This window comes from Saccopteryx bilineata, chromosome 1 (assembly GCF_036850765.1).
Source record: "Saccopteryx bilineata isolate mSacBil1 chromosome 1, mSacBil1_pri_phased_curated, whole genome shotgun sequence".
Taxonomy (NCBI): domain Eukaryota; kingdom Metazoa; phylum Chordata; class Mammalia; order Chiroptera; family Emballonuridae; genus Saccopteryx; species Saccopteryx bilineata.
In genome coordinates, this window is record NC_089490.1 from 227,124,048 (window position 1) to 227,151,250 (window position 27,203).

At 50.1% G+C, this 27,203-nt stretch overlaps 1 protein-coding gene across 9 annotated transcripts in view; it reads left to right on the top strand.

Moving 5' to 3' along the window:
- The first annotated feature begins 2,316 nt into the window (after window positions 1-2,316).
- The window catches only part of TMEM63A (transmembrane protein 63A), a 33,693-nt gene continuing 8,806 nt past the window's right edge, over window positions 2,317-27,203 (top strand). Inside the window, exons 1-19 of one of the 9 annotated variants that reach the window (XM_066237237.1) lie at window positions 2,318-2,536; window positions 3,452-3,478; window positions 4,109-4,226; window positions 5,784-5,964; window positions 7,532-7,722; window positions 9,508-9,587; window positions 11,354-11,420; window positions 12,963-13,000; window positions 17,093-17,235; window positions 18,179-18,230; window positions 18,587-18,694; window positions 19,550-19,624; window positions 19,964-20,044; window positions 20,708-20,831; window positions 20,923-21,056; window positions 22,561-22,698; window positions 23,109-23,262; window positions 26,339-26,445; window positions 26,555-26,641. In XM_066237237.1, coding sequence (XP_066093334.1) covers window positions 5,958-5,964; window positions 7,532-7,722; window positions 9,508-9,587; window positions 11,354-11,420; window positions 12,963-13,000; window positions 17,093-17,235; window positions 18,179-18,230; window positions 18,587-18,694; window positions 19,550-19,624; window positions 19,964-20,044; window positions 20,708-20,831; window positions 20,923-21,056; window positions 22,561-22,698; window positions 23,109-23,262; window positions 26,339-26,445; window positions 26,555-26,641 — 1,586 coding nt within the window. In that variant the 5' untranslated portion in view covers window positions 2,318-2,536; window positions 3,452-3,478; window positions 4,109-4,226; window positions 5,784-5,957. Of the gene's footprint in view, window positions 2,537-3,451; window positions 3,479-4,108; window positions 4,227-5,783; window positions 5,965-6,518; window positions 6,695-7,531; window positions 7,723-9,507; window positions 9,588-11,353; window positions 11,421-12,962; window positions 13,001-17,092; window positions 17,236-18,178; window positions 18,231-18,586; window positions 18,696-19,549; window positions 19,625-19,963; window positions 20,045-20,707; window positions 20,832-20,922; window positions 21,057-22,560; window positions 22,699-23,108; window positions 23,263-26,338; window positions 26,446-26,554; window positions 26,642-27,203 lie in introns of all 9 variants that reach the window. The other 8 variants (XM_066237247.1, XM_066237280.1, XM_066237268.1 and 5 more) reach the window with 8 other exon arrangements.

Consider the following 27,203-nt stretch of genomic DNA (forward strand, 5'->3'; position numbering starts at 1 on the left):
GGCTCACCAGCTTGAGCCCAAGATCACTGGTTCGAGCAAGGAGTTACTCAGTCTGCTATAGCCCCCCGTCAAGGCACATATGAGAAAGCAATTAACGAACAACTAAGGTGCCGCCATGAAGAATTGATGCTTCTCATCTCTCTCCCTTCCTGCCTGTCCCTCTCTCTGTCTCTGTCACAAAATAAATAAAATTAAAATGCTTTAAAAAAAAAGAATTTTTAAAACATGCAATACTTGACCTCTTTTCTCTTAGATTGTCAAATTAAACAAATGACAACAGCTAACACAACAATAGCCATCCAGTTGAATAAATCAAAATTATACCTAATTTTTTTTGTCAGGTAGGCAAAAAATATATATGTTTTGGTGTTTTGCAGAATTTTATAATTAGTATATGTGTGCCATGAAATGAAAAAGGTGGAAAACCACTAGGTCAACCTGATTAGGAAACTAAGGGAAGAGCTATAAAAGACATGGTTAAAGTCTCAGTTAAGTACAACAGGAAGCTAGGATTGAAATACATTCAGATTCTAGTGTGCCAGTCCTCTTAGAATTGAAACAGAGATCTTTTTTTGTCATTGTCCACATTTTAACTTTTCTGGGCACAGAGAGTGGGCTTTGTTTCAATTTTACTTGCTATAAAATATGAAAATCTGTGATCAAAATCCTCAGTACTACAGGAATGTGGGTCACTCATTTAGGTTTTGGGGCAGACAAACGGAGAAAATTTTGAAACTGTCATATATAACATTTTAGAATGCTAAGATCACAGTGGCTTTTAAGCTGTGACTTTGATGTAGGATGCTGGCCTGGGGCATGGAGGTCTTGGATTCCTTGGTAGTTTGCACAGTTCTTATTAGCTATAAATTCTATAATTCTATACCCTCTAAACCTCCATTTCCTTCTCTATCAAGTAGGATGCCCCCTCCTCTGACTCCCATACATTTACTGGAGCTTTAAGGAAATATGTTTTTATATAAGCACTCCACACCTTGCATGCTACATAACAGGGATTAAGGTTATCTGAACTCACATGCTGAACCAGTTTGGACTTCTGTTAATTTTGAAATAAACTTAACCTACTAAAAATCAGATTTAGAGATTCCTTCCCTCTCTGAAATAAAAGATTCTAACTTTATTTTTTTATCAGAGGTTTTACCATTTTAATTCCTAGGGTTAGAACCTTGCTCTTCCCAGGTGCCACTGAGGCAGGAAGGGAATGAGGACTGGCAGGTAGAGGGTATGGGGCTGTGAAGAGAGCGGACAGGTCAGTCTGAAGAGCTGGGGAAAGTCCAGGGGCCACACTAGGAACATGCTGTAGGTCGGGTGTGGTGCCCTTGACAGCAGAGGACAACAGCAGGAGAGGAGATGTGGCCAGGCATGGTATGCGGAGACCAGGGCTGAGTGAGCTCAGGGGCCAAGGGCGAACTGTGAGAAATGACTAGTAGCTGGGGTTTGTGAGTCAGAAAGAAGGAGGAAGCCAGATGAGACAGAAAATAACTGCCAGAGAAGCAGGAAGAGAGCCCCTACCCCTCCCAGAGAGCCACAGGCTGATGCTAGGATCATGGGCAGAGAGTTAAGGAGAAGACGTTTAGCATCACAACAAATGACAGAGAGCAGAGAAATGGAGGGCAGAGCACCTGCAAAACTGCACCTGTGTGTGTGAAGAACTACTCAGGATTTACCGATTTTTAGTGTTAGAAGGGACCTGGAAGTAGGCTTTTGTGCAAATCCTCAGGTTTTGCAGATGCGGAAACCGAGGCCTGCGGAGGAGCGCGGTTTGCACACCAGGCTGGGAGGCGGGCGGGGCTTTTCGGCTCAACAGGGCGCGCGTCCTCCCTGAGCCACATCCTGCGTCCGGCCCAGTGCACACCCCGGTGCCCTTCTCAGTTTACAGTCCAGCTTAGAGCAAGCACCCTGGTACCCAGCCTGGGGAGACCGGCCATGCTCAGCGAGCTGGGCTAGATCGGTAACCCTGGTGGTCTGGCCAGGGTAGTACCGTGCGACTTCCGTTTGGGGCCACACCGAGAACCCTCACCAGGGCCCTTATGGCGGCAGGTGGCCACAGACTGCCTAGAGCGGAGGTGCTGAACCCTACTGAGCTCCGCATCCTCCCACTCCCGGGGGTGGCCCAGGAGCCGTCAAAGAAATAAAGTACAAAACAGGGACGACCACAAACGTTGGCGGGTATTCTCCCCGCGCGTCTCCGGTCCGCAAACACCTGTGCGTGGCCCAGGTCACTCCCAGGTGCCTGGAATATGGGGATGTGCCGGGGGGGGGGGGGGGTTGGTGAGCGGAATTTGCCCTGGTGACGTCCTCCTCGGCCCTGGACGGAGCTGGCGGCGCCAAGGGGTGAGGACTGTTCCCTGGCGCGGGCGGCAGCTGCAAGTTGAACAAGCAGTGGCCGCCGCTTTGCGCATGTGCAGGAGGCGCGGTTCACTTTGTAACTTTCAAGTGCCCGGGACGCCGCTCCTCGGCGGGGCCAGGTGAAGCCAAGCAACTTCCTCCCGCCGCCGCAGCTGCGCCGCCGCGTAAGGTAAAGTGGAAAGGGGTCGCTGGCCTCCGGAAGTCGCCCTCCGCCTTTCCCGGACGTGTGGGACCTGGGCTCTGTGCCGGGGCGCTACGTCAAGTGTCAGGTTTCGGGGCTCGGCCCTCGGGTCCTCGCAAGCCCCGCTCCCTAGCAGAGTGGGTGGGGGGTGGGAGCAGAGTATCAGTCCCCGGGCCGCGCAGCCCGGGCGCCCCGATCCCGCCCCGCGCTCCTCCGAACTTCCTGACAGCTTTGCCCAACTTTCCACTTTCCAGCTTTTCGCCTTCACGCCGACCCCTCCCCCAGCCCCTCTTTCTTAGGGGCTTTGTCAGCTGGAAGCCGACTTCCCAGCCTAACCAGGAGCGCAGCCTCTGGGTTCTACCTTCTCGGACTAGACGCGAGGCTAGCCTGGCAAAGGGCCAGACGTCTGAGTCTTCTGGCCTGGGAGGGTTGAAACCAGCCAGGCTGTCCTCTACAGGAGGAGGCTGGGAGTTTGGGGGAGGAACAAGGAGGGTGAGGAGAATCTACTAAGGAACCAAAACCAAAACCATTCAGGTCCAGTACCTGATAAAACTGGCTACCTGAGACCCTGGAGTGGCCTCCATATCTCCCCTGGGTAGGGGTACACATCGTGGTTGACCAATTCACCTCGAAGCTTCCTTCTACTCTAAAGTTGTGCAACTGCGTCCCAGTTCCTGCAGTGTTCAGAGTTTGAGGTTAAGCCTGTGGGTTGTAGTCACCAGTCCCAGGTGCGATGGCCGCAGGGGGGCTGTGGGAGTCCTCCTGGGCCTTTCTGGCTCTCGCAGGACTGTAGACACCCACTGGGGCCGAGGAAAGACTGCAGTTCATCCCACACTGTTTTCCCTTCTCCCACCGCAAACCTCACTGTCTCTCTCTCTCTTCCTCTCCTGGGGCATCTGTCAGAGCCCTGAAGTTGGCTTCTGCCTGGAGGTGAGTGTGAACAGAAGCGGAGGCCGCCTTTCCCCCTCCAACCCCCTCTTGTTAGTGTTGGGAGAAAGGTCCCTACTGGCTGTTCACTGGGCTCTAAAGGGGAGAACATCAGATGGGGTCCTGCTGTTCTCCCATTAGGTGGAGAGTGACTTAAAAGCAGACAGCTTTTGAGTGTTCTCAGGGCTGGGTCCTGGGCTAAGTACTTTATGGGCATTGTCTCAGGTGTGTGCCTCCCAACATCCCTGTAAGAAAAACATCACCCCCACTTTACAGAGAAAGAAGCCAAGGCACAGATTGGTTAAGCCACTTGCCTAACTGACAAGGTGCCGGGACCCTAACTCCAGAACCTGTTCAGGGAAATGTTGGGCTCACAGCCTCTCATCATGGCAGACGCTGTGCCATTTACTCGTTGCTCCAGGGCCGATGTGTGTGTGGAGGTAAAAGTTGTCCAGGTTCCTGGGTCCTTTTGGTGGTCCAGTAAGAAGTTTGTGCTTACTTTGCAAACTTCTGCATCTAGAAGATCAGAGTTAGTTCCTGTGGCAGAAGGGCTAGGGCTGCTTGCGGTCTGGCAATCATTGTATCAAAATCAGAAGATTTGGTGATGTTAAAAAATACCTTGGATTTGTACAGAGCCTTCTTGTGAGAGCCACCAATGCTCAAATGCTTCTTGCAGCATTCTGCTGGCATTTCTGGAAGAAATAGAGGTCTTCAAGTGCGCTATGGGGGCCAGTCCTCGCTGCCAACTCAGGTGGGTGGTGGGTGATGGGATAGCATTGGTGGTTAACTTTTTGCCAAGTTTGAGACCAGCTGTTGGACTCAGCCATCTGTCCCCACTAGCCACAATCAGATTCTGGGGTACACATGGGCTGAACTTGGAGTTGGGGGCCTGAGTCAGCTGCTGCTCACCTGCCTCAGCAGAAATTCTTGGCTCTCCTACACTCGGGGTCTTGGCTAGGAATGAGATGAAGAATATAGACCTCTCTGGAAGGCAGTGATAGGTGCTAGGCATTTGCATGTGCGTATCAAACAAATATCAGATGACTGAATATTGCGAAGGTAGCAGCCAGGCAGGGCTCCTGTGACCACAGGGCCTCCTTGCTGGTTTGGCCTCTGCCCAGAACTATCAGTTTTTCACCTGCTGGGCTAGCTTCCTCTTGATCACTGCCAGCTGAGCCGTCCCACCCCCCCCCCCCATCCCAGCAGAGGTGCTCATTCTGGAAGATGTAGAGAGGCTGGCCCTGGAGGGACCATGATGTTTCAGCAGAATCTGGACTTTATGTGTGTAACAGCAGGGACAGGCTCTATCAGGCGTCCCCAAACTACGGCCGGCAGGCCGCAATGTGGCCCCCTGAGGCCATTTATCCAGCCCCCACTGCACTTCTGGAAGGGGCACCTCTTTCATTGGTGGTCAGTGAGAGGACCACTGTATTTGGCAGCCTTCCAATGGTCTGAGGGACAGTGAACTGGCTCCCTGTGTAAAAAGTTTGGAGACCCCTGCAAGTGAGCTGAAAGGCCTGAGAGGGACTGGAAGCCTCCAGAGCTGTGCCATCACCTGGGCATCTCACCTGAAGGGGGCAGACAGACAGGCTGGTGGTATTTGCTGGCTGATCTCACTGAGTTCTTCTTACCAAACTTTGTGAACCCACACAAGTGATCCTGTTTGGCAAGAGGACAGTGACTTAGAGGCATGACGGGGCTGAAGGAGGTAGAGGCACCATGAGTACTTCCTCCCATGGGGCCTCCACTTGCCTAAGGCTGGGCATAAAATAACATTGGTGAGGGCTGTCCTGCCCCCAACACCACCACTGTAGCTGCCACCTCTTTCTAGAGATGACAGTGTTCCCTCTGTGAGCATTTTATGAGGATGTGTTTTTCTTACCAATTCTCTTTTTAAGCCTTCCTTGTTTGTTCTGCCCTGTCCCTGGCGGCAGCAGCCGCCTTTGGGGCCCATATGAGGTCCCACAGCCTCCAGTGCTTGGCTGGGGTGGGGACCACTATTGTGACCCCAGTCAACCCCGAGCCAGAGGAGAAGAGGGGTGAGGCTGGATCCCCAGGTGATGCTGAGTGAGGAGGGAGGAGCAGGGGGGCAAAGAGGACCCTGGGCCTAGACCCAGTTCTGGGAGTTGAGGGAGAGTCAGGGCAGGAGGATGGCCGTTGGGAGGAGCCAAAGGGTCTACATGCGTGTTTAAGTTCAGAGACACTAGGGCAGGTGAGAGAGAGTGTATGTGTGGTGTGCCGAAGGCCTCAGAACTCCTGAACTGGGGGAGGCAGCCTCCACGTGACTCCGGTTGTCTGTGTCCCTTAGGAAAGTCTGTAAAAGCTGGTGCTCCATGACCCTGTGGTCAGGAAAGCCTAGCAGGAAATGAGTGGCAGGCCCAAGTCAGCTTGGGAGGTGGCCAGGGCCGCTGCTGCTTTTGCCAGAGCCGGTTTCAACTGAGGACCTCTCCAAGGAACTCGTGCACAGTCCTCACGTCCCCTGATGTCTGGTAAGTGTGGGGACAGGAGGAAGGGCAGGCACTGGCCTGCCAGTGTCTGGCTGGGCTGTTTGGTTGGGGGTGGTGCCACTGGGTGGAGTGTAAAGAAGGGAAGACAGGACCATATGTTTTCCAGAAGTAGATTTTGTGACTCTGCTCAGAGCCACCAGCTCCATGGCTCTGGTGCCACAACCTCCAGCTCCTATAGGGGTGAGAAAGTGCCTTGATCTTCTGGGGTATCCTGCCATAACTTGGGCCTGCCACCCTGCCCTATACCCTGCTTGCTTTTCTGTGTGTGTGGGATTGTCCCCAGCCCAGCAGTGGTAGGGTCAGAACTGGCAATCACCCCCCCACGGCACACAACCCACCAGCACTACCAAGGGTCCCAACTTCTGATTGGGTTCTCTGTACCTTTTCTTCTTGTCCCCAACATGTTGTCCCCGTGGCATGCAGAAAGACCAGACTTAACAGAAAGCCCATGGGAATCTGGTTTGATCAGGTTTGGGGAGCTGAGGGCTGGAGGGAGGGGTGCTGAGCCTTGCTCCTGGCCTTTTGGCTGGCCGCAGACAGAGTGAAAAGGAGGCCAGAACTTGGGCATCGACTCTGGGGCCTTCGGAGTCAGAAGACAGACAGGAGCTTTTCATTAGCTCCCGGTGTGCCAGCAGCCAGGAAAGGAGAGGTTGGCAGCCAGTCTGGGGCAGTATTTGCTTTGGATGTTGCAGACCTTCCATTTAGACTAAAGGTACTGTGGGTGCAGGGGTCAGAGGGTGGAACTGGGGGAGCTCCATGGGTGACTCAGGGGTCCCTGTGGAGGTCCTGAGATGCTATCCCCCTTCTCCCCTGGACCACCCCCTCCTGTGTCTTCTCCATTCCCATATTCTCTCCCAAATGGTTCCTTCCCAGGCCTTTAATCTCTCATTGAACCAGCTGGAGAGGGAGCGTGGAGGAATAGAAGGAGATCTGGCCTCCGCGAGTCGGAAGTCGGGGTCTGAGACCCCATTCTGCCAGGACCAGCTCCTTAATCTTTGGGCAGGTTTTTAAGCCTCTGAGTCTCAGTTTCCAAGAGTATTGAATGGACCTGTCTCTGATATCCTTGCACAGTAGGAGAAGGGGTTCATCCATGACTCCCATGGACCAGCAGTTGTTGCATACTTAGATGTCCCTTCCTTATTTGTTCCCTTCCACCCTGTCCCCTGCTTGCACGCTAGGGCTCCCAGTGGCTCCCAGGGGAATTACCTTGCCAGCAGTAGTCCTGGAGCCTGGAGGCCTGTGGGCACCCTAAGCAGGCAGACACAGCAGCTCCTGTCCTTCCCTTCTTCCTGCCCCCCCCCTCTGGGGAGGCTGCCAGCTGTGTCTTGCATGGCCATCCGCCCCAGCTGACCCTTGGGACTGTTCCTACACTGGAGCTCTTTTCTGTGGACTCTGCCTGGCACGCAGGGCCTGGCATCTGCCTCTCCCCATCCCTTGCCGCTAGAGCCTTGTGCCCTGCTCGCCCCTGGAGGAGACACCCACCTCTGGCTCTTCCAGTGCTGGAGGGTCAGAATTTGAGCTCTGACCATCTGCCTGGTCTCATTCACAGGCGTGATGACCGACTCCCCATTCCTGGAGCTGTGGCAGTCCAAGGCAGTGTCCATCCGGGATCGACTGGGCATTGGGGACCAGCCCAATGACTCCTACTGCTACAACTCAGCCAAAAACAGCACCGTACTCCAGGGAATCACCTTCGGTGGCATTCCTGTTGTTCTTCTCATAGATGTCAGCTGCTTCCTGGTAAGACCCTTGTGAATCATGTCCCTCTCCCCCCTTCCCAAGTTATTTATTTAAGCCCCTACTCTCCTGAGGAACTCAGGTGAGGAGACAGATGTACTTGGCTTTATATCCCGACTCTGCTACTTACTGGCTCTGTGACCTGGGGTATGTTGCATGGCTTGTTTGGGCCTCAAGTATCTGTTCTGTAAAATGGAGCTAATAATTCTTACTTGAGAGAGTTGAAAGAAGATTAAGTTAGGCAAGGTATGGCAACAACACAGGTTACTGTTCCTTTGATTACTATCATCATTGCTGAGTTATCAGTTTGTTATCATTCCCAGAGATCCTCCCAATTTGAAATATACCATTTTTCTTCCCTATGCTGACTCAACCTTAGCTAGGTGAAATTTACTGGGACTAAGGGGCACCTCTTTTCACAAATGCCGACGGGATGGTTGGTCCCTCTTGATGCCTTCTCCTAACACGTAGAGGAGACCCTATGAGAAAACGAAGTGAAATGGGGGCAGAGGGGTAGACACCTTGGGATGGCTTTGAGCCAGAAGCTAGCTGGGGATTTGGGGGAGGAGGAGTTAGTGTAGCATGAATGTCCCAGTTCCCAATGGAAATAGGCAGGTATCAAACAAGTTTGCTGGAACAAAAGCAGTCCATAGGTGGGGGGTGGGGGGGAATTCTTCCCCTTCCATTTTCCAGTTTGGTTCTAGGGTTAAGGTCTAAATGTGTGCATTCGAGTTTCCTTACATTGTTGGTCCTTTATGAGCTGATGCGGGAACCTGCATGCTACACATGTTGCTTTTATTCAAAAGGGCTCTTTAAGCACCAGATCACCCATGTGTTGGAGCTAAAACCCACCTGTAGGTTGAGGACACTGTCATATAGACCAACTGGTCTTGGTTGAGAGGGAGGAGCGGGCAGGAGTACAGTGGTGGATTTGAGAGCGCTGGGGTTCATGGAGGAGGGTGGCCCTCACGCTGTAAGGCTGCGTCTTCAAGAAGGGGAGAGTTTGGGCCAAGTGAGAAGACTGGGGACGGAGGATGGGCAGGGACCCTAGGCAGGCTGGGTGGGGTATGCCTGGATCAGGGTAGGTTGAGAAGAGAGAGTTGTTCTCCAAGGGAGTGTGCTGGTGGGGGCGACTTTTATTACAGGAAGGTAAGGGGAGGTCACAGAGGAGCTGGGCCTGGTGGCTGGCTGGAAAGCTGCACGCATGGGAAATGCCCATACCACATGGTCAGGGAAGCAGCAGTCAGGACAGAGGACAGGCCCTGGCTGAGCAGCCTTCTTTGGATCCTGCAACATGACTCCTCTGCCTTTGAAAATATGTCACTAACTTCCGGCTCAGTCTGCTACCGGAGTTCTGTAATTAAAAATGAAATTTCACGTAAAGTGAAGAAGTTAAGTAAAGCTGCCCCCACAAGGCTGCTGTGAGGCCAGACCTTCAGGGACTGCTGATGACAGATCAGGGCTGAGGAAGGTTGTGGCCGTTAGTGCTGCCGTGATAGCAAAGGACAGAGCCAATGTGCTTGACTAGGAGGGGCCAAGGCAAGCTCACTGTCAGCACTGACAGCTTTTGTGACTTAGGAACAAGTGATGAAAACTGGGGGGGGGGGGATGGTGAGCAAAGCATCAGGCCTCTGAGCTGTGTGGCTTTGGGCAGCTCAGTACCCTCTCTGGGCTTGGATCATCTCCAAGACCCTTCTAGCCTTGTTAGATCTAGGCAGATGGGCTTTGCCCCTCAGACAGCAGTTTCTTCTCCTATATGCTCTCACTTGGTTTCTTTTCTACTTGTAGTGTTTAATATTGGTGTTTTCCATCATAAGGAGAAGATTCTGGGATTATGGGCGCATTGCCTTGGTGTCAGAGGCTGGCAGGTAAAAAAGATATTACCTCGAGTGTGTGTGTGTGTGTGTGTGTGTGTGTGTGTGTGTGTGTGTATGGGAGACAGAGAGAGAGAGAATGAGAGAGAGAGAAGGAGGAAGGGAGGGAGAGAGAGAGAGCGAGAGAGAGAGAGAGAGAGAGAGACTGAGATGGGCTGGAGGCTTCTAAAACCTACTAGTCAGGACCCACACACGAGGCTGGTGTTATATCATGTTCCCTGAGCACATCTGCCAGGCCTGTCCCAGACACCGTGTTTCTGCTCTGCACCACAGACCCATGAGGTCAGCTTCGGCACCTCCACTGTGGTGATGAGAAAACCGAGGCCCACACTCCTAGCTCTCTCTTGGGGCATTGGCTGGGCTGTGACCATGAACCTTGCTAGCTGCAGGCTAAGCAGGCAATCTTGTTCCTTTAGATAATTAGGGCTTTCAAAATCAACTAAAGAGGAGGATGCCAGTTTTATTTTTTGCCCTGAATGTTTTCAAGGGCATCTTCTTTGAAATTAATTAGTTTGGGGCTGGGGCTGATTACGAATGGCTGTAGAGCGGTTGGGTGAGCTATGCCTGGCCTCTTTCTGGTCTGTGCTGGCGATGGCCCTAACCCAGCTGGCCCCGGATGAGTCTGCTACTAACCGCAGACCTCTCAGCTCCTTTCACTTTCATCCTGGGCTCTGATGGCTCTCCGCTGGGGTTTCCAGCTCCCTGTGGCTGTCACACACCTTGGTATCTTGTGTCAGTAGGAAATGAATGGGAGAACATATGATGCCTGGGCTGCCTGCCCAGCACCTCCCCTGCCATCACCCAGCAGACCTCCGCTCTTGCTCCAAAGGCTGCCCCTCCAAAGGGGGCTCCGACTTCAGCACGTTTGGAGCTTTAGACTGTTGGGTTAAACTTTTGGGACATTCACCCCTAGGAGAGAGGCTGAGTGTTACAATATAATATAAAACTTTGACATCATGAGACCTAGCCACTTCTCTGGCTGTGTGATCTTGGTTAAGTCCCCAAACTTTTGGGGGGGTTGTTTCTTCCTTCTCTTCCTTCCGCACAGGCTTACTGTAAAGGTCTAATGAGACGGTTCTCTGGAAAGACTTTGAAAGTGGAGTTTCACCATGTCTTAGCTGTTAGGAGTGGGATGGTGGAGCCAGGGGTAGAAAAATAGAAGCAAAAATGCACTCCCCTGAAATTCACAGCACATGGGGTGTTCACATGAGTCACTCAGAAGAAAGGGTCTGATTAAAATGCCACAATGTAAAATGCCAGAGTTCATCAACTCTAAAATGCACATTTTGACATTTTCTTGTCTCTGAAATTGGAATGCAACTTATCATTGGTAGTTATAGTTTAATTGGTAGCATTTTTTTCATTCTTTGCGGTTCATAATGATGCCCCTTAAAACCAGTGGTGTCTTAGATTTGATAAAATACAGTATTTATTCCAAGCGTCATGTGGTATATCGGGAAATAGCTTATAAACAGGCAACTTTTTGAAGTCACCTTAGGCATACCAGTCATAGTGCTGAGGGTTAAGGGTGTCCTGATCCCGAGTTATAATCACATATAACAGAGTTTTATGTCTTACACACCTAGGAATGGTCATTGTTCTTGCCTATACTTTTCACAGGGTGAGTTATATCCCACCCAGCCATTGAGAGCAAGTATCTTTGGTCCTGAACTTGATGAGGCAGCAAGATACTAGACATACATTTTTAGATTTTTTTTTTAAAAGAGTTATCCTGATTTTTTCCCCTTTTGTATTTCTAGTGAAGCCAGGTTCCAGAGATTGTCATCGTCTTCCTCCCTAGGTCAACAAGACTTTGAAAATGAGCTGGTTGGTATCTAAGGGACAGCTGTGGTTGTGGCTGGTGGAGCAGGGGGTGGAGCAGGCGGGCAGTAGTGAATGAGTGGGGAAAGGGCAGTGGTGCTCCTGTGCAGGTGCTAACTCAGTACCCTGGATCATGAGAGGCAGGTGTGGGTAAGAGCCCCTCCGCACTGACAAAACCACCTAGACTTAGTAAATACCACAGGAGACATGGCAGCAGGATGACCCAGGATCCTGAGACTTAATTGACTCTCAGGAAGAGGGCTATGGAATCCCCATGTGGTCCTGGCACTTGTCTCTGTTATCATACATATGGCTTTGGGTGACTGTTAATTATTGACTTGCCTGCTAGTTTGTGAGCCAAATGGGGGTAGGAACCATGTCTTTCCCAGTGCTGTTCCCCTTTACCTGACACCCAGTAGTACAGTGTGTCCGTAAAGTCATGGTGCACTTTTGACTGGTCACAGGAAAGCAACAAAAGACGATAGAAATGTGAAATCTGCACCAAATAAAAGGAAAACTCTTCCAGTTTCATACCTATTCAGTGCAGTTCAATGTGGGCTCATGCACAGATTTTTTAGGGCTCCTTAGGTAGCTATCCCATATAGCCTCTACAGACTCGTCACTACTGATGACCTACCAGAATGGGGTTTCTCCACCCCGTTCTCCACCAAACTGCCTGTTTCCTTTAACTGCTTATCTCACCGAGTAATGTTATTCCTATGTGGTGGTGCTTCATTATTAACGCGCTGATATTCACGTTGCACTTCGGTCACGGATTTGAATTTAGCGAGCCACAGAACACACTGAACTTTCCTCTGTACCGTCCACATCTCGACTGGTATGGCCGTGGGGCTGCTCCGCTGTATACACGGTGTTACGTCATCATCTATGCATGCACACATGCTGCCACATCATCCTACAGAAACTGGGAAGGTTTTCCTTTTATTTGGTGCAGATTTCTATCACATTTCTATCGTCTTTTGTTGCTTTCCTGTGACTGGTCAAAAGTGCACCATGACTTTGCGTAGGTGCTTAACAATGGTCAAATGAATGATGAACAAATATTTGTCTCCAAATAAAGACAAATAAAGCTGGTAACAGTCCAGCTTTAGGGAGTATCAATGGACAATCAAACCTATAGACAACCCCTTCCCTCTCTGAATCCAACTCCTGGGCTCTTTTGCCTCATGTCTCATTCAGTCGCTTTGAGACAAACAAACCCACATCAGTTTCTCCAGAGCTGTCCTGAGTTATCGTCAGCTGTTGATTCAAGTTTCATGATTTGATCCCACAGGCTGTGTAATTCCACAGGTTGTCAAATTGGAGAGGTTTTAGCAAGAATTGCAGACATGGAGTGCATGTTGGGAAGGACTCGGAGCATGCAGACTCTGTCATGTTTGGGATAAAGGGCTGCTTGCTGAATATGGGGCAAAAATGCTGCTTTTATACAGGAGGAGGTGGAATGGTTATTAATGTCAAAGACGATGATTCTATCTGCTCCCCAAGACAGACATGCTCAAAGCTAATCTCTGATTTCTTTGTTTCCAGGGATGCTGCCCCTGGCTGACTGCAATCTTCCGTCTGCAGTGAGTACAGCACAGGCAGCTGTGTGTGTGTGTGTGTGTGTGTGTGTGTATTTGGCCATCTAGAGGAAAGAGCCAAGATGCCTCATCTTGAGATAAGGTCTCTTAGGTACTTTTTCAGTTCAGGTTCAAAGCAGTATGTGAGAACAGAGGTAGCCCAGCAGCCCCTGGACAAGCTAACTAAAGCTCATGCTTTGCTTTAAGCAGGAATTATAGTACTTAATATTTAACATGGATATACTTGGATGGAAGCTCTTCTAGACAGTTTCATATGTCTTTGAACCAGTGAAAAGCAGAGAACTAAAGATTGCTTGATGTATTCAGCTCATTGGGTTAAAAGTTTTCATTTTTTTTTTCTTCAAAACTTGGAGCCTGTGGAGAGAAATCCTAAAAAGATGCTTGGTCAGGTGAGCTGATTAGTCATGTCCAATGTGGTGGGAGAAGCTGAGATGTGAGTCTTGGCAATGCCACCTGCTGCCATATTCCATCCAATCCAAGAAGTCATTGTTGTCAGATGCACATTATTTGACATAGGCCCAGGAATGAGAAAATGCTGCCTGTTGAGCCGTGATCAGCTATGATCACTGGAATAATATGAAAAGGACATCTTAGAATTGAAGAACTATCAGGTAGTGTCAGGACCTTGTGTAAGTCTGTTTCTCTGGGCCTTAGTTTCCCCAACAATGAAAGGGTGCCGAGGATGATACCTGCTATGCCTAATTCAAGTGAATTTGTATGGATTGTATACATGGCAGTCTGAGGGGGTGTTGTTCCCAGGGGAACTGCCAGGAGGCAGAGTTTCTATAGAAGAAGCCAGTGAACTCTGATTTGGAGCAGGAAGAAGCAGGAGAAAGGATTTCAGGGAGAGAGGGAGGGGACAGAGGTGGGAGAGGTGGAGATGCCCAACATAAAATCAGGTTGCTTGGACACATTTCTTCCTAATATTGGAAGTAATACGTGCATTATGCAAAAAGTCCAGCACATACAGGAAAGAATCAGTAGGAAGGAGTTTTAAGTCACCGATGACCCTACCTCTAAGAGATGCACATGGCATGTGTTCCTTTGGTCAGCCTCTCTCCACGGCCACTGCTGGTTGGGGCTCAGGCCACCTCCCTACCCTGGACTGTGGACCCCACTCTTGTCCTAGACCCAGTGGGCAAAACCAGAAACTCTGACTCATCATCTTCGTGGTAACTAGCAAAGGCTCGACAACTTTGGGCTGAAGTCACTCTTCTCTCCATGCCCACTGTTTGCATTGTCCCATGTCCCCAACACTCCTCTCTCCACAGGGAGGCTCCTTTCTTGTTGAGTGGGGCTGTGGGGGGCAGGGAGGTCACAGCTGTGAATTCTCTGTCATTTTAATTCTGTTGAGGACATGATTTTGCATTTTGACTCCCAATGGTTTTCGCTTCTGTTTGAGTCTTAGAAAAGACTACCCTTTGACTTTTTTTTTTCTACAGAGACAGAGAGAGAGAATCAGAGAGAGGGATAGATAGGGACAGACAGACAGGAACAGAGAGAGATGAGAAGCACCAATCATAAGTTTTTTGTTACGACACCTTAGTTCATTTTTTTTTATCTTTTTTTTTTATATATAATAGTAGGGGATTTTATTAATTTTTTTTAATTTTTATTCATTTTTAGAGAGGAGAGAGAGAGAGAGACAAAGAGGGGGAGAGAGGAGAGAGAGACAGAGAGAAGGGGGGAGGAGCTGGAAGCATCAACTCCCATATATGCCTTGACCAGGCAAGCCCAGGGTTTTGAACCGGCGACCTCAGCATTTCCAGGTCAACGCTTTATCCACTGCGCCACCACAGGTCAGGCTTAGTTGTTCATTGATTGCTTTCTCATATGTGCCTTGACCATGGGCCTTCAGCAGACCGAGTAACCCCTTGCTCGAGCCAGCAACCTTGGGTCCAAGCTGGTGAGTCTTTTGTTTTTTTTTCTGAAGCTGGAAACGGGGAGAGACAGTCAGACAGACTCCCGCATGCGCCCGACCGGGATCCACCCGGAACGCCCACCAGGGGGCGACGCTCTGCCCACCAGGGGGCAATGCTCTGCCCCTCCAGGGCGTAGCTCTGTTGCGACCAGAGCCACTCTCGCGCCTGGGGCAGAGGCCAAGGAGCCATCCCCAGCTCCCGGGCCATCCTTGCTCCAATGGAGCCTCACTGTGGGAGGGGAAGAGAGAGACAGAGAGGAAGGAGGGGGAGGGGTGGAGAGGCAGATGGGCGCCTCTCCTGTGTGCCCTGGCCGGGAATCGAACCCAGGACTTCCGCACGCTAGGCTGACGCTCTACCACTGAGCCAACCGGCCAGGGCCCAAGCTGGTGAGCTTTTGCTCAAACCAGATGAGCCCGCGCTCAAGCTGGCGACCTCAGGGTCTCGAACCTGGGTCTTCCGCATCCCAGTCCGACGCTCTATCCACTGTGCCTCCACCCAGTCAGGCCCCTTTGACTTTTTAAAAGTTGTAATTAAATTTTAACAACTGCTCACACAGTAGTACAATTGGCATTTAAAGTGACCTCTCAGTTTCCTTCCAAATTGCCTTTCTCTAGCAAGGTAAGAACGTCAGAAGAGTGTCTCACCGTATGTACTGAACATAGCTCATTTGCTGGTTTTATTTATTTATTTATTTATTTATTTATTTATTTATTTATTTATTTACAGAGACAGAGAGAGAGTCAGAGAGAGGGATAGATAGGGACAGACAGGAACGGAGAGAGATGAGAAGTATCAATCATCAGTTTTTCGTTGCAACACCTTAGTTGTTCATGGATTGCTCTCTCATATGTGCCTTGACCACGGGCCTTCAGCAGACCGAGTAACCCCTTGCTCAAGCCAGCGACCTTGGGTCCAAGTTGGTGAGCTTTGCTCAAACCAGATGAGCCCGCACTCAAGCTGGCGACCTTGGGGTCTTGAACCTGGGTCCTCCGCATCCCAGTCCGACGCTCTATCCACTGCGCCACCACCTGGTCAGGTCATTTGCTGGTTTTAGTCTTCATTGATATTTATTTACTAAGCAGAGAGAGAGTAGGGCAAGGTATGTGCATTTTGGTCATTTATTTAGAATTGGAAACAGGGTAGTTCATTGCAAAGCTTTGAACTCCAGGTAAATAGTAAAAAGGAGTACCTTCGCAAGCATACTTCTGAGTGTGTACCAGGTGTCAGGCACAGCAGCGGGTGCCTCTGCTAATTACCAGGTAGCTGGCAGGTAGTGCTTTCCATGCTTCAGGTGAGTCTCAGCCTCAGCGAGTCCTGTGACTGGCTCTCACAGGTGGCTGAGCTGGATTCCACTGTGGTCTGTCTGACCGCCAAGCCCATGCTCCACCTGTCAGAGGTGCCTCTTTAGGCCTCCATGAGCTCTTCCCAGGCTGTGCTCTCCCAGCCTTCTACAAGCAGGACCCTCAGGATACCTCCCATCAGGAGGCTGGGAAAGAGGGAGACCCCCCCCCTTCTCCCATGAAAGCCTGGCTGTCAGAACCTGGAATTTTCTGGATCCCCAACTGACCTGTAGCCTCCAAATACAGCATCAAGTGTGGGAAAGGGTGGAGCAGGTCACCTCCCATCTCTGGGGTCATGTCAGAGACACAGGGAGGAGCCAGGGGCAGCAGGATGAACTGAGCCTCGGCATGTTTAAGCAATGTATCAGCCTCCTTCTCCCAGCTTGGCTTAAGGGGGTATAGATCGGGGCTGTGAACTTCAGAAGGAAGTTCCCAGTAGCCCTCTTGCCAATAACATCATTCATAGAAGCAGGAAGGGGCTGTGAGGTCACTGTACCTACACCTCTCACCCCACACAACATGGGCACCACCAGTGTTTCTGGAGACAGAGGGAGTGGTAGCAGTTCTTCCCAGGAGTAGGGTGTGGGGCTCAGGTCAGGCTCCGAAGTTCTCATAGCTCCTCTGTTAAGAGCTATGTGGTTATAAAAGTTGTGTAACTTTTCCATACCTCTGTTTACTCATACATAAAAAAATGGAGATAAAATCAGAACCTCCCTGGTGGCAGGGTTGTGGGGATTAAAGGAGAAAATCACAAGAAGCCCTGAGAAGGCCTGTGACTACTGCTCATTATGGTTCTGTGTGTGTGTCTTGCCCAGTGATGACCAGATCCTGGAGTGGTGTGGGGAGGATGCAATCCACTACCTGTCCTTCCAGAGACACATCATCTTCCTGCTGGTGGTGGTCAGCTTCTTGTCCCTGTGTGTCATCCTGCCTGTTAACCTCTCAGGCAACTTGCTGGGTAACTATTTTTTTTTTTTTTTTTTTTTTTTTTTTTACAGAGGCAGAGATAGACAGGGACAGACAGACAGGAACGAAGAGAGATGAGAAGCATCAATCATCAGTTTCTCGTTGCGCGTTGCAACTTGTTAGTTGTTCATTGATTGCTTTCTCACATGTGCCTTGACCGCGGGCCTTCAGCAGACCGAGTAACCCCCTGCTGGAGCCAGCGACCTTGGGTCCATGCTGGTGAGCTCTTTGCTCAAGCCAGATGAGCCCATGCTCAAGCTGGTGACCTCGGGGTCTCGAACCTGGGTCCTTCCACATCCCAGTCCGACACTCTATCCACTGCGCCACCGCCTGGTCAGGCATGCTGGGTAACTATTCCCATCCTCCTCTGCACTGGACCCAGGCCGAGCAGCAGGCCTGGGGGAGGGGGCTCACTGTGGTGGATTCATGCTCACACTCAGATGTGAGAAGGTCTCCAGGTGGCTTTCTGGACTTTTCCACCAGATTAAAAATCCAGAGAAGAATCTACCCCACACTTGGGCCAATTTCTGCTTCTAAGTAGGTGGGGAAAAAATCCCAAGATTTATGTTTTCCTGCCCCCACCCCAATCAGGAGGCCACAATTGGTGGATCTGGAAGACGGTTGTGGTGCTCAAAGTCGGAATCAGAACCAAGAATTACATTTTCAAGCAACCGTGGGAATCTAGCTTCCAAAATGCCACCACGATTCCATTTCTTATGCCAGTGATTCCCAATCTTGGTTTTCAAAACAGCGTAGGATCTCTCCAGATTTCTCAAGAGATGCCACAAAAAGTCTCAAAGCAAGACGAATTCAGATTTGGACTTGACCCCCATGATGGGTCAAGAAGTTGTCAGGGAGGATCGTGGGGTGAAGCAGAGGTCTTGGTTGGGGAACTCTAGAAGACGCTGGAACTAAGTATCTGTGCTTCTCTGCAGACAAAGACCAGTACAGTTTTGGGAGGACGACGATAGCGAACCTACAGACTGAGTGAGTAGGGTTGGAAGGGACTAAGGGTGCCGCTGGGCGAGGCCAAGGAGAAGGCAGGAAGCGCGGGTGGGCTGGCTGATATACGCAAGCCCCTTTGCTGTGAGCGTATGGCTGGATTCTGGGCACAGACGCGCCGGAAGCAGTGCTGTTTTGAGAGGGTTTTGGCAAACCAGGGGGTCCCGTGCATCTGAGGTCCATTTGTCAGGACAGGGCTCTGTCTGTGGGGGCACTGGCCATGCACCTCAGTGCCATGAAGGTAGCCAAGCCCCAGCCCCTGCACCCCTGCCCCCCCCCCCCCCCCGCCTCCCCGCCTGGGAGCCCACCCTGACAGCAAATGGTATCCCTCCGCCCCTCAGCAACGACCTACTTTGGCTGCACACAGTCTTCGCTGTCTTTTATCTCTTTCTCACTGTGGGCTTCATGCGGCATCACACCCAGTCCATCAGGTACAAAGGAGAGAACCTGGTGAGTGCGGTGGGGCTGGGGGTGGGCCAGGGGATGGGGAGGGACCCAGGCGGGCGGAGAGATACTATGTCCCCTGCGTATTCCGTATTCCGCAGGAGCAGGACAGCACTGAGCCTCCGGCAGGCTGTCTATGAAACCTGGTTTGTGTATTTCCATTCAAACTTGCCATTATATTTTTTAAAATTAAATTTATTTATCTTTTAGATTGTATTTATTCATTTTTATTGGAGAGAGAGAGAGAGAGAGAGAGAGAGAGAGAAAGGAAGGAAGGAAGGAAAGAGAGAGTTAGAACAGGGGAGGAGCAGGAAGCATCAACTCCCGTATGTGCATTGACCAGGCAAGTCCGGGGTTTCGAACCAGCAACCTCAGCATTCCAGGTTGACACTTTATCCACTGCACCACCACAGGTCAGGCCTAAACTTCCCATTATCTTAAACAAGTCTTTCTTCTGATGAATTATTTCAGGATTTAGTTATTTTCCCTCTTGTGGGGTACGGGCTTGTCATTACTGATTCTAAGTAACTTTCAAGACATTCAAATTGAGAGAGCTTCGTCTCTCTTTGCAGCACACAGCTTGAGGGAAGAGAGCAGTTTCTGTTACCTGGTTCCAGGCCTGGGCCCTCCTCTCATCTGCTGTGTGACCCTAATTGAGTCACTTCCCTTCTCTGGGTTCTTTCTCAGCCCGTCATGCAAAGGAGGCTCATAGAATTGCTTTGAAAATGGTCTTTGTGCAGCTGGGGAAAAGGTTCATGTAGATATCATGCTTCCGGGCTCTGCCAGGCCCCGGAATGAGAGCTCCTGAACACCCAAGACTGGCTTGTCCTGGTAACTTTTCTCTCTGCTGTGTTCCTCCGGCAGGTGAGACGGACCCTGTTCATTACAGGACTCCCCAGGCACGCCACAAAGGAGGCTGTGGAGAGCCACTTCCGGTGAGCAGGGTCCCTTTTGGACAGCAGGGCTGTGGCCAGAGGGGACTGAGCCCCTCCAGGAGGGATCACACAGTCCTATGGGGTAGGCACTTTGGGTGAGTGCCCTATGTCTTCCCCTTGGGCACCTGGGTGATAGCTAAGACCCTGTCACGTGGGCATCAAATAAATGGCTGCCTTTTGCTGGCTCTGCTGGTGCTAAAAGAGGGGAAAAAAAAGGTCTCCGCTGGCACAGAAATGAGCAGTGATTGCTCTGCTACCTTTGGCGATGTGGGGATCTCACCTGCCTAGGGGTTCTCTTTTCTAATGCTGGCTTTTGCCTCTGGCCTGCCCTGGGCACAGGGATGCATATCCTACATGTGAAGTGGTGGAGGTCCAGCTGTGCTACAACGTGGCCAAGCTGATCTACTTGTGCAAGGAGAGGTAAGAGTGGGTGATGGGCGGGCATACCTGGGTTAAGCTGGCCTGCAGCTTTCTTTTTTTTCCCTCCTTTTCTAAGTCAGAGGAGGGGAGATAAAGAGACAGACTCCCACATGTGCCCTGATCAGGATCCACCTGGCAACCCCCATCTGGGGTCAGTGCTGTGCCCATCTAGGGGCATGCTTGCAACCGAGCTACTTTTAGCACCTGAGGCCATGAAGCCATCCTCAGTGCCCAGAGCTGATGTGCTCAAACCAATCAAGCCATGGCTGTGGGAGGGGAAGAGAGAGAGAGAAAAAGAGATAAGGGGGAGAGGAAGGGGTGGAGAAACAGATGGTCACTTCTCCTGTGTGCCCTGACTGAGAATTGAACCTGGGACATCCACATGCCGGGCCAACGCTCCACCACTGAGCCAACCAGCCAGGGCCTGGCCTGCAGCTTTCTGACCCTTCCCCTCTCAGATGCCCACCCTCCTTCCTTGATGGCCTTGGATCCCATCAAGGATCTCCCAACTGGGAAGGGAGGAGGAGGCTCTGTCTTTATCTGTTCAGAAAGCTGAACTCCCAGCTCTGGTGGTGACTGATGGTTGAATAGCGGATGTTGGGTCTATGACACCAGATTGTGGATCTGAAGTTTGTCCCCTCCTTCTGCCCCCCTCAACTGCAGAAAAAAGACTGAGAAGAGCCTGACCTATTACACAAACCTGCAGGTGAAGACAGGCCAACGGACCCTCATCAACCCCAAGCCCTGTGGCCAGTTCTGCTGCTGCGAAGTGCAGGGCTGTGAGCGGGTGAGGCCCACACCATGGCCAGGTGCACGGTGCTGGGGTCCCCCTGCCACCTACATGGGCTGCATCATTACAGGGATGTGTCCTCTGGTAGGAGGATGCCATCTTTTATTATACATGCATGAAGGACAGGCTGATGGAGAGGATCACAGAGGAGGAGTTCAGGGTCCAGGACCAGCCCCTGGGGATGGCCTTCGTCACATTCCAGGAGAAGTCCATGGCCACCTAGTGAGTGTCCCAGGCCCTTCTGTGGCTGACTCCCTTATCTCTCTCCAGATACCTCACTGCCCTTCTTGGGTAGAGGTGGCACTCACATCACTGGGGTCTGACAGTGGTATGTCCATCTATTTCCCCAAGTCTGGCAGGGGAGGAAGCCATCTCACTCACGCCCTTGGTGAGCCAAGCCCATATGTGTATGACAGCTGGGCATGGGCGACTCTAGCTGAGACTTTTCGGGTGGATGTGGCCTTACCTTGCTGTCGGGCTCACACCAACTACCCCAGGGGGTGCCCTAGGCTCTGTGTCCCATGTCCCAGCATTCTGCCAGGCAGGATGGATGTCACCTTCCTTCAGACATCCCCTCTGCAACCACACATCCTTCTCTGTGCATGGGCTCCCGTATTCCTACAAATGACAGTGGTGGGGCAGACCCATGCACACTCCAGGGTGCTCACTGCATAATGCCTGGACTCTAGCTCATAAATGTACCCATACCTGGGGTCTCGGTGTCCTGTCGCCTTGGGAGCAGCAGAGGGATGAGGTCAGGAGAGGGATGTGGAAAGCAGGTGGCCAAAGAAAAGCCCCTCCCTTGCCTTCCCTTGGGCACCGTGGACCCTGGCAAGGGTCTCCTGGGTGTGCTTTGCAGACCCTGAAGTGAGGCTGGGGCCAGGAGGCCAGTGGAAAGAGGAGGAATGTTCTGAGACAACAACAGGGAAGCTTGTGGGAGACAAACAGGGGAAATTAGGACCTGTTGAGCTGGCAAGGGTTGAGGTGGGAGTCCTAGGGAAACCTTGGATTGGAATGAGAGCATGCCTCATATAGTGTGATCTGATAACAACTACGGGGCCTGGGGAGTAAATGAGAGAATCGGAGGGTGAAGTGCTGACAGAAGGGCCCAGGGGAGAGCAGTGTAGGGGCAGTGCAAACAGTATGGGCGCGGAACCTAACTCAGGGAGCCTCAGTTTTCTTATCTGTAAAATAGGAATAATAACCCTTGGCTAGCAGGATTGTTCAGAGGATTAAACAAAATCCTCCATGTAGCCTGTGCCTGACCAGTGGTGGCACAGTGGATAGAGTGTCAACCTGGGACGTTGAGGTCCCAGGCTTGAAACCCTGAGGTTGCCAGCTTCAGTGTGAGGTCATCGACATGATCCCATGGTTGCTGGCTTGAGCCTCTCCCTCCCCTCCATCAAGGCACATATGGGAAGCAATCGATGAACAACTAAAGTGCCACAACTATGAGTTGATGCTTCTTTTCTCTCTCCTTTCTTGTCTCTCTCTTTCTCTCTCTCTCTCTCTCTCTCTCAAAAAAAGAACCCCCCCCAAAAACCACCCAAATCCTCCACGTAGTGTGCCAAGCATGTTGTCTCTTTTATAGCATTGATTATAATAAAGTAATAATAATAAAGCGGTCCTGCATCATGAGGCTCCCAGTCTTACTCTGTCCTCTGTGCTGAGCATGTACATGGCACCGTGTGGTCTGGGCCCTTAACATTTCTGCATTTCCTGGCAGCATCCTGAAAGACTTCAATGCCTGCAAGTGTCAGGGCCTTGCGTGCAAAGGCGAGCCCCAGCCGTCCCCCTACAGCAGAGAACTCTGCATCTCCAAGTGGACAGTCACCTTTGCCGCTTACCCCGAGGACATCTGCTGGTGAGCCCCCAGGCCTGGAATGTGTGTCTCGGACATTATAGCCTTAGGTCAACTGTCACCTTCCTCATTAGCCCGGGGACACATTAAAAGAGTAAAAACAAAAAATTGAAATTAATTTTAATAACATTATCTCTCTCTGCATATCTAAAATATTATCACTTCAACAGTGCTATAACTTGTTAGCAGTGAATAACCTATTTTCCCTCTGAGCTGCTAGCACCTCAATACAGTATTTGACCTTTCTGTAGCTGATGGTCAGTGCAGATAACTTGTCTGTAGTGCTAGGTCAAAATGAGCCCTAAGTCAGAGCCCTTAGGCCTGTCCCTTCTGACCCACCTAAGTCGTGGGCATTGCTGGTGTGGCCAGTGGCCACATCCGGGAGATAAGGGCTTGTGTCCCCTCCTCCGCAGGAAGAACCTCTCTATCCAGGGCTTCCGCTGGTGGGTCCAGTGGCTGGGCATCAATTTCACGCTCTTCGTGGTGCTGTTTTTTCTGACCACACCCTCCATCATCCTCTCCACCATGGACAAGTTCAATGTCACCAAACCTATCCATGCGCTGAATGTGAGTGACCATTCTGCAAGGCCCATCCCAGGAATGCTGGTGATGATAGGTGTGATGGGTGGTGGAGGGAAGGGGACAAGGGATGTAGGGGACAGTGAATCAGGGTGTCTTGTTTTCCAGCTCATGTCTGTACTACTTTTAAAATAAATAAATACTTTTTATTGAGGTATAATTGGCATATATAATCATGTCTGTGATTTTAAGCCCTAAGCAGACATGGTCACATTTAGTGCAATGTCTTCTAGTAATTTAAACACTATATATATATGTAAAATTTCATTATATATAACATATAATAAATGCATATCATTATATCCCATATATTCATTTATTCATAATATATAATTACATATACATGGATGGAATCAATCTAAATATTCATCAGTAGGTGTCATTTGAGTTGAATGAAGTATATTTGGTCTGATAGCATGTTAAGTATCCATTAAAAAATTGTGTAGCCTGACCTGTGGTGGCGCAGTGGATAAAGCGTCGACCTGGAATGTTGAGGTTGCCGGTTCGAAACTCTGCGCTTGCCTGGTCAAGGCACATACGGGAGTTGATGCTTCCTGCTCCTCCCCCTTCTCTCTCTCTCTCTCTCTCTCTCTCTCTCCAATAAAAAACTGAATAAATAAAATCTAAAAAAATAAAAATAAATAAAATGAAAAAAAGAGTCTTTAAAAAAAATTGTGTAGACTTTCTGGTGGATGTTGGCAGCTTATACTAAAAGCAGGATGTCAGCTGTCTCTGGGCCCGGTCACAGCGAGGTGCCGGTGGTGCAGGTGAGCAAAGGGGGTCACGGGGAGCGGGCAGCAAAGGATGGATCGAGGTGGCAGAACCAGGAATTGCTTCTTTGACATTTCAGTTTCTTTCTTTTTTTTTTTTTTCATTTTTCCGAAGCTGGGAACGGGGAGGCAGTCAGACTGCCGCATGCGCCCGACCAGGATCCACCCGACATGCCCACCAAGGGGCGATGCTCTGCCCCTCTGGGGCATCACTCTGTTGCATCCAGAGCCATTCTAGCGCCTGAGGCAGAGGCCACAGAGCCATTCTCAGCGCCCGGGCCATCTCTGCTCCAATGGAGCCTCGGCTGCGGGAGGGGAAGAGAGAGACAGAGAGGAAGGAGAGGGGGAGGGTGGGGAAGCAGATGGGCACTTCCCCTGTGTGCCCTGGCCGGGAATCGAACCCGGGACTCCCGCACGCCAGGCCGACGCTCTACCACTGAGCCAACCGGCCAGGGCCAACATTTCAGTTTCTAATACTCTTGCTACAAAGTCATGGATTCTGGATAGGTAATGAATGGTTTTTAAAAATCTTAGGCAGACTGATGGGATAACAGCTAAACACTCCCTAAATTGGCATCTAGTCTAAAAGATGTTGGCTTTGCTGAAATATTACCCTAAATATTACCCCCCTCCAGTTCCACTTGATGTGTGGTTAATCACAGGTTTTTAAAAACTTAATTAATTAATTAATTAATTTTTTAAACTTTACAGAGCCAGAGAGAGAGTCAGAGAGAGGGATAGATTGGGACAGACAGACAGGAATGGAGAGAGATGAGAAGCATCAATCATCAGTTTTTTCGTTGCGACACCTTAGTTGTTCACTGCTTTCTCATATGTGCCTTGACCGTGGGCCTTCAGCAGACCGAGTAACCCCTTGCTCAAGTTAGTGACCTTGGGTCCAAGTTGGTGAGCTTTGCTCAAACTAGATGAGCCCGCGCTCAAGCTGGTGACCTGGGGTCTCGAACCTGGGTCCTCTGCATCCCAGTCCAATGCTCTTATCCACTGCGCCACCGCCTGGTCAGGCTAATCAGTTTTGGAAAGCATGCTGGGCTGGGGGCCCGAGGTCCTGGTCCTCCATCTGCCATTCCCCCAGCTGATGCATTCTGAGCCTTGGTTTTTCATCTGAAAACTGGAGTAAAAAACTTGCCCTCTTACACTCAGGGGACTGTTGTGATGGTGATTGAGCTAATGTATGGTTGAAGCTCTCTTTCTTATCTGACTCAATATATAATAAAAAATACATAGTGGCCTGACCTGTGGTGGCACAGTGGATAAAGCGTCGACCTGGAAATGCTGAGGTCGCCGGTTCGAAACCCTGGGCTTGCCTGGTCAAGGCACATATGGGAGTTGATGCTTCCAGCTCCTCCCCTTCTCTCTCTCTGTCTCTCTCTCCTCTCTAAAAATGAATAAATAAATTAATTAATTAAAAAAAAAATAAAAAATACATAGTGTACATTAGCATTGTTCACTAGATTTAAAGCACATAAATGTTCATTTTTTGGCCCATCTTTTGATGTATAGTCAAGGCCCGTTCTTTTGAAGATAAAGCTGCTGATTTCAGAGTTCCCCTTCATCAATTTTACACAAACTATATCCTTATTTCATTTTATGTGATTCTAGTTTTGGTCTCTTACAGGAAAGCAAGAACTTAAAGATACTTGTGAAGCCATTCTAAGTATAGGACCCTCCTAGGGCTCCTCGGTCTTCTATAGTTAATGTATTCTTATCTCATTCAACAGCATTTTTTATTGGCCTTTAGCAAGACTTTCCAAAGTTAGTTTTCAAAGAAATTTTCTATTTTATGCTCACTTAATCAGGGGAAGTAGTAAGTTAATCAGGTCATGTCATTACAATAACAAGTACAATGGACATAGACAGGACTGGGGACAAACATGAAGTAGCCCTGGTAAGTTCTGATGGGGCCTTTGGGAGCTGAGTGGGCAGGCCAGCTGGGGAAGGGCTCTGGCCTTCAGCATTCTGTTGTCCCTTGGTATTATCATTGTTTTCTATAGGAAATGGAGATGGTTATCTATCTGGTCAGTAAGACAAGGGGGTTTCAATTACTATATGTGAAATTGCTATCTTCATTCTAAAGAGCTCCACCATACAAATATAAGGTGTTATTGTTGTCTATTCAGCCAACAGTATGGGATACCTACCCTGTACCAGGCACAGCATTGGTTATTGGGGTCAAGAATGATCAAACCCCAATCGTAGGAGATCATTGAGCTGCTGTGCCAATAGATCATGGTTTCAAAGCCCCAACTCTCTCTGCTGTGGACCTTGTTTTCCAGGACCCAATCATCAGCCAGTTCTTCCCAACCCTCCTCCTGTGGTCCTTCTCAGCCCTGCTCCCGTCCATCGTCTATTATTCTACACTGCTGGAGTCTCACTGGACCAAGTGAGTACTGGGAGCTCTGACTCCTGTCCCCTAGGGCAGTGGGCACATGGCTTACTGGGAACACCTGGGACACTAGGGCCTGTGGGTGCTCATCTCTGACTTCCTGCAGGTCAGGGGAAAACCGGATCATGATGACTAAGGTCTACATATTCTTGATCTTCATGGTGCTGATTCTGCCCTCCCTTGGCCTTACCAGGTACATGTCGCTGCCCCTGCTGTAAATTCAGAATCAGGATCACATCGGGAGAGCACTGTCCCCAGGAGAATGGAAACGGTTTTGGAGTGGATACAAGTCCCTAGCAATATTTGAGCTTGTCACACTCACTTGAAGTGTAATTGTGCTGGCCCATTGATTCTCCTGAAGACACAATTTCTCTTCCCTTAAAAATATATAGAGGTGGGCAAAAGTAGGTTTAGAATTGTTTGCATGGAAAAAGATTATGATTATTATTGTACAATAGCTTTACATCCCAATAGGCCTAGGTTGCAGGTCCAATCCCTGGTCAGGGCACATGCAAAAATCAACCCATGAGTGCATTAGATGGAACAACAAATTGATGCTTCTCCCGCTTTACCTCTCTCTCTCTCTCTCTCTCTCTCCCTCTTTCCCTCTCTCCCTCTTTCTCTCCCTCTCTCTCCTTCTCTCTCCTCTTTCCCTCCTTTTCTCTCTCCCTCCTTTCTCTACAAATCAAGCTATAAAAATCCCTAATAACTTTATTAACTAAAAAGAATGTCACAATGCAATTATAAACCAACTT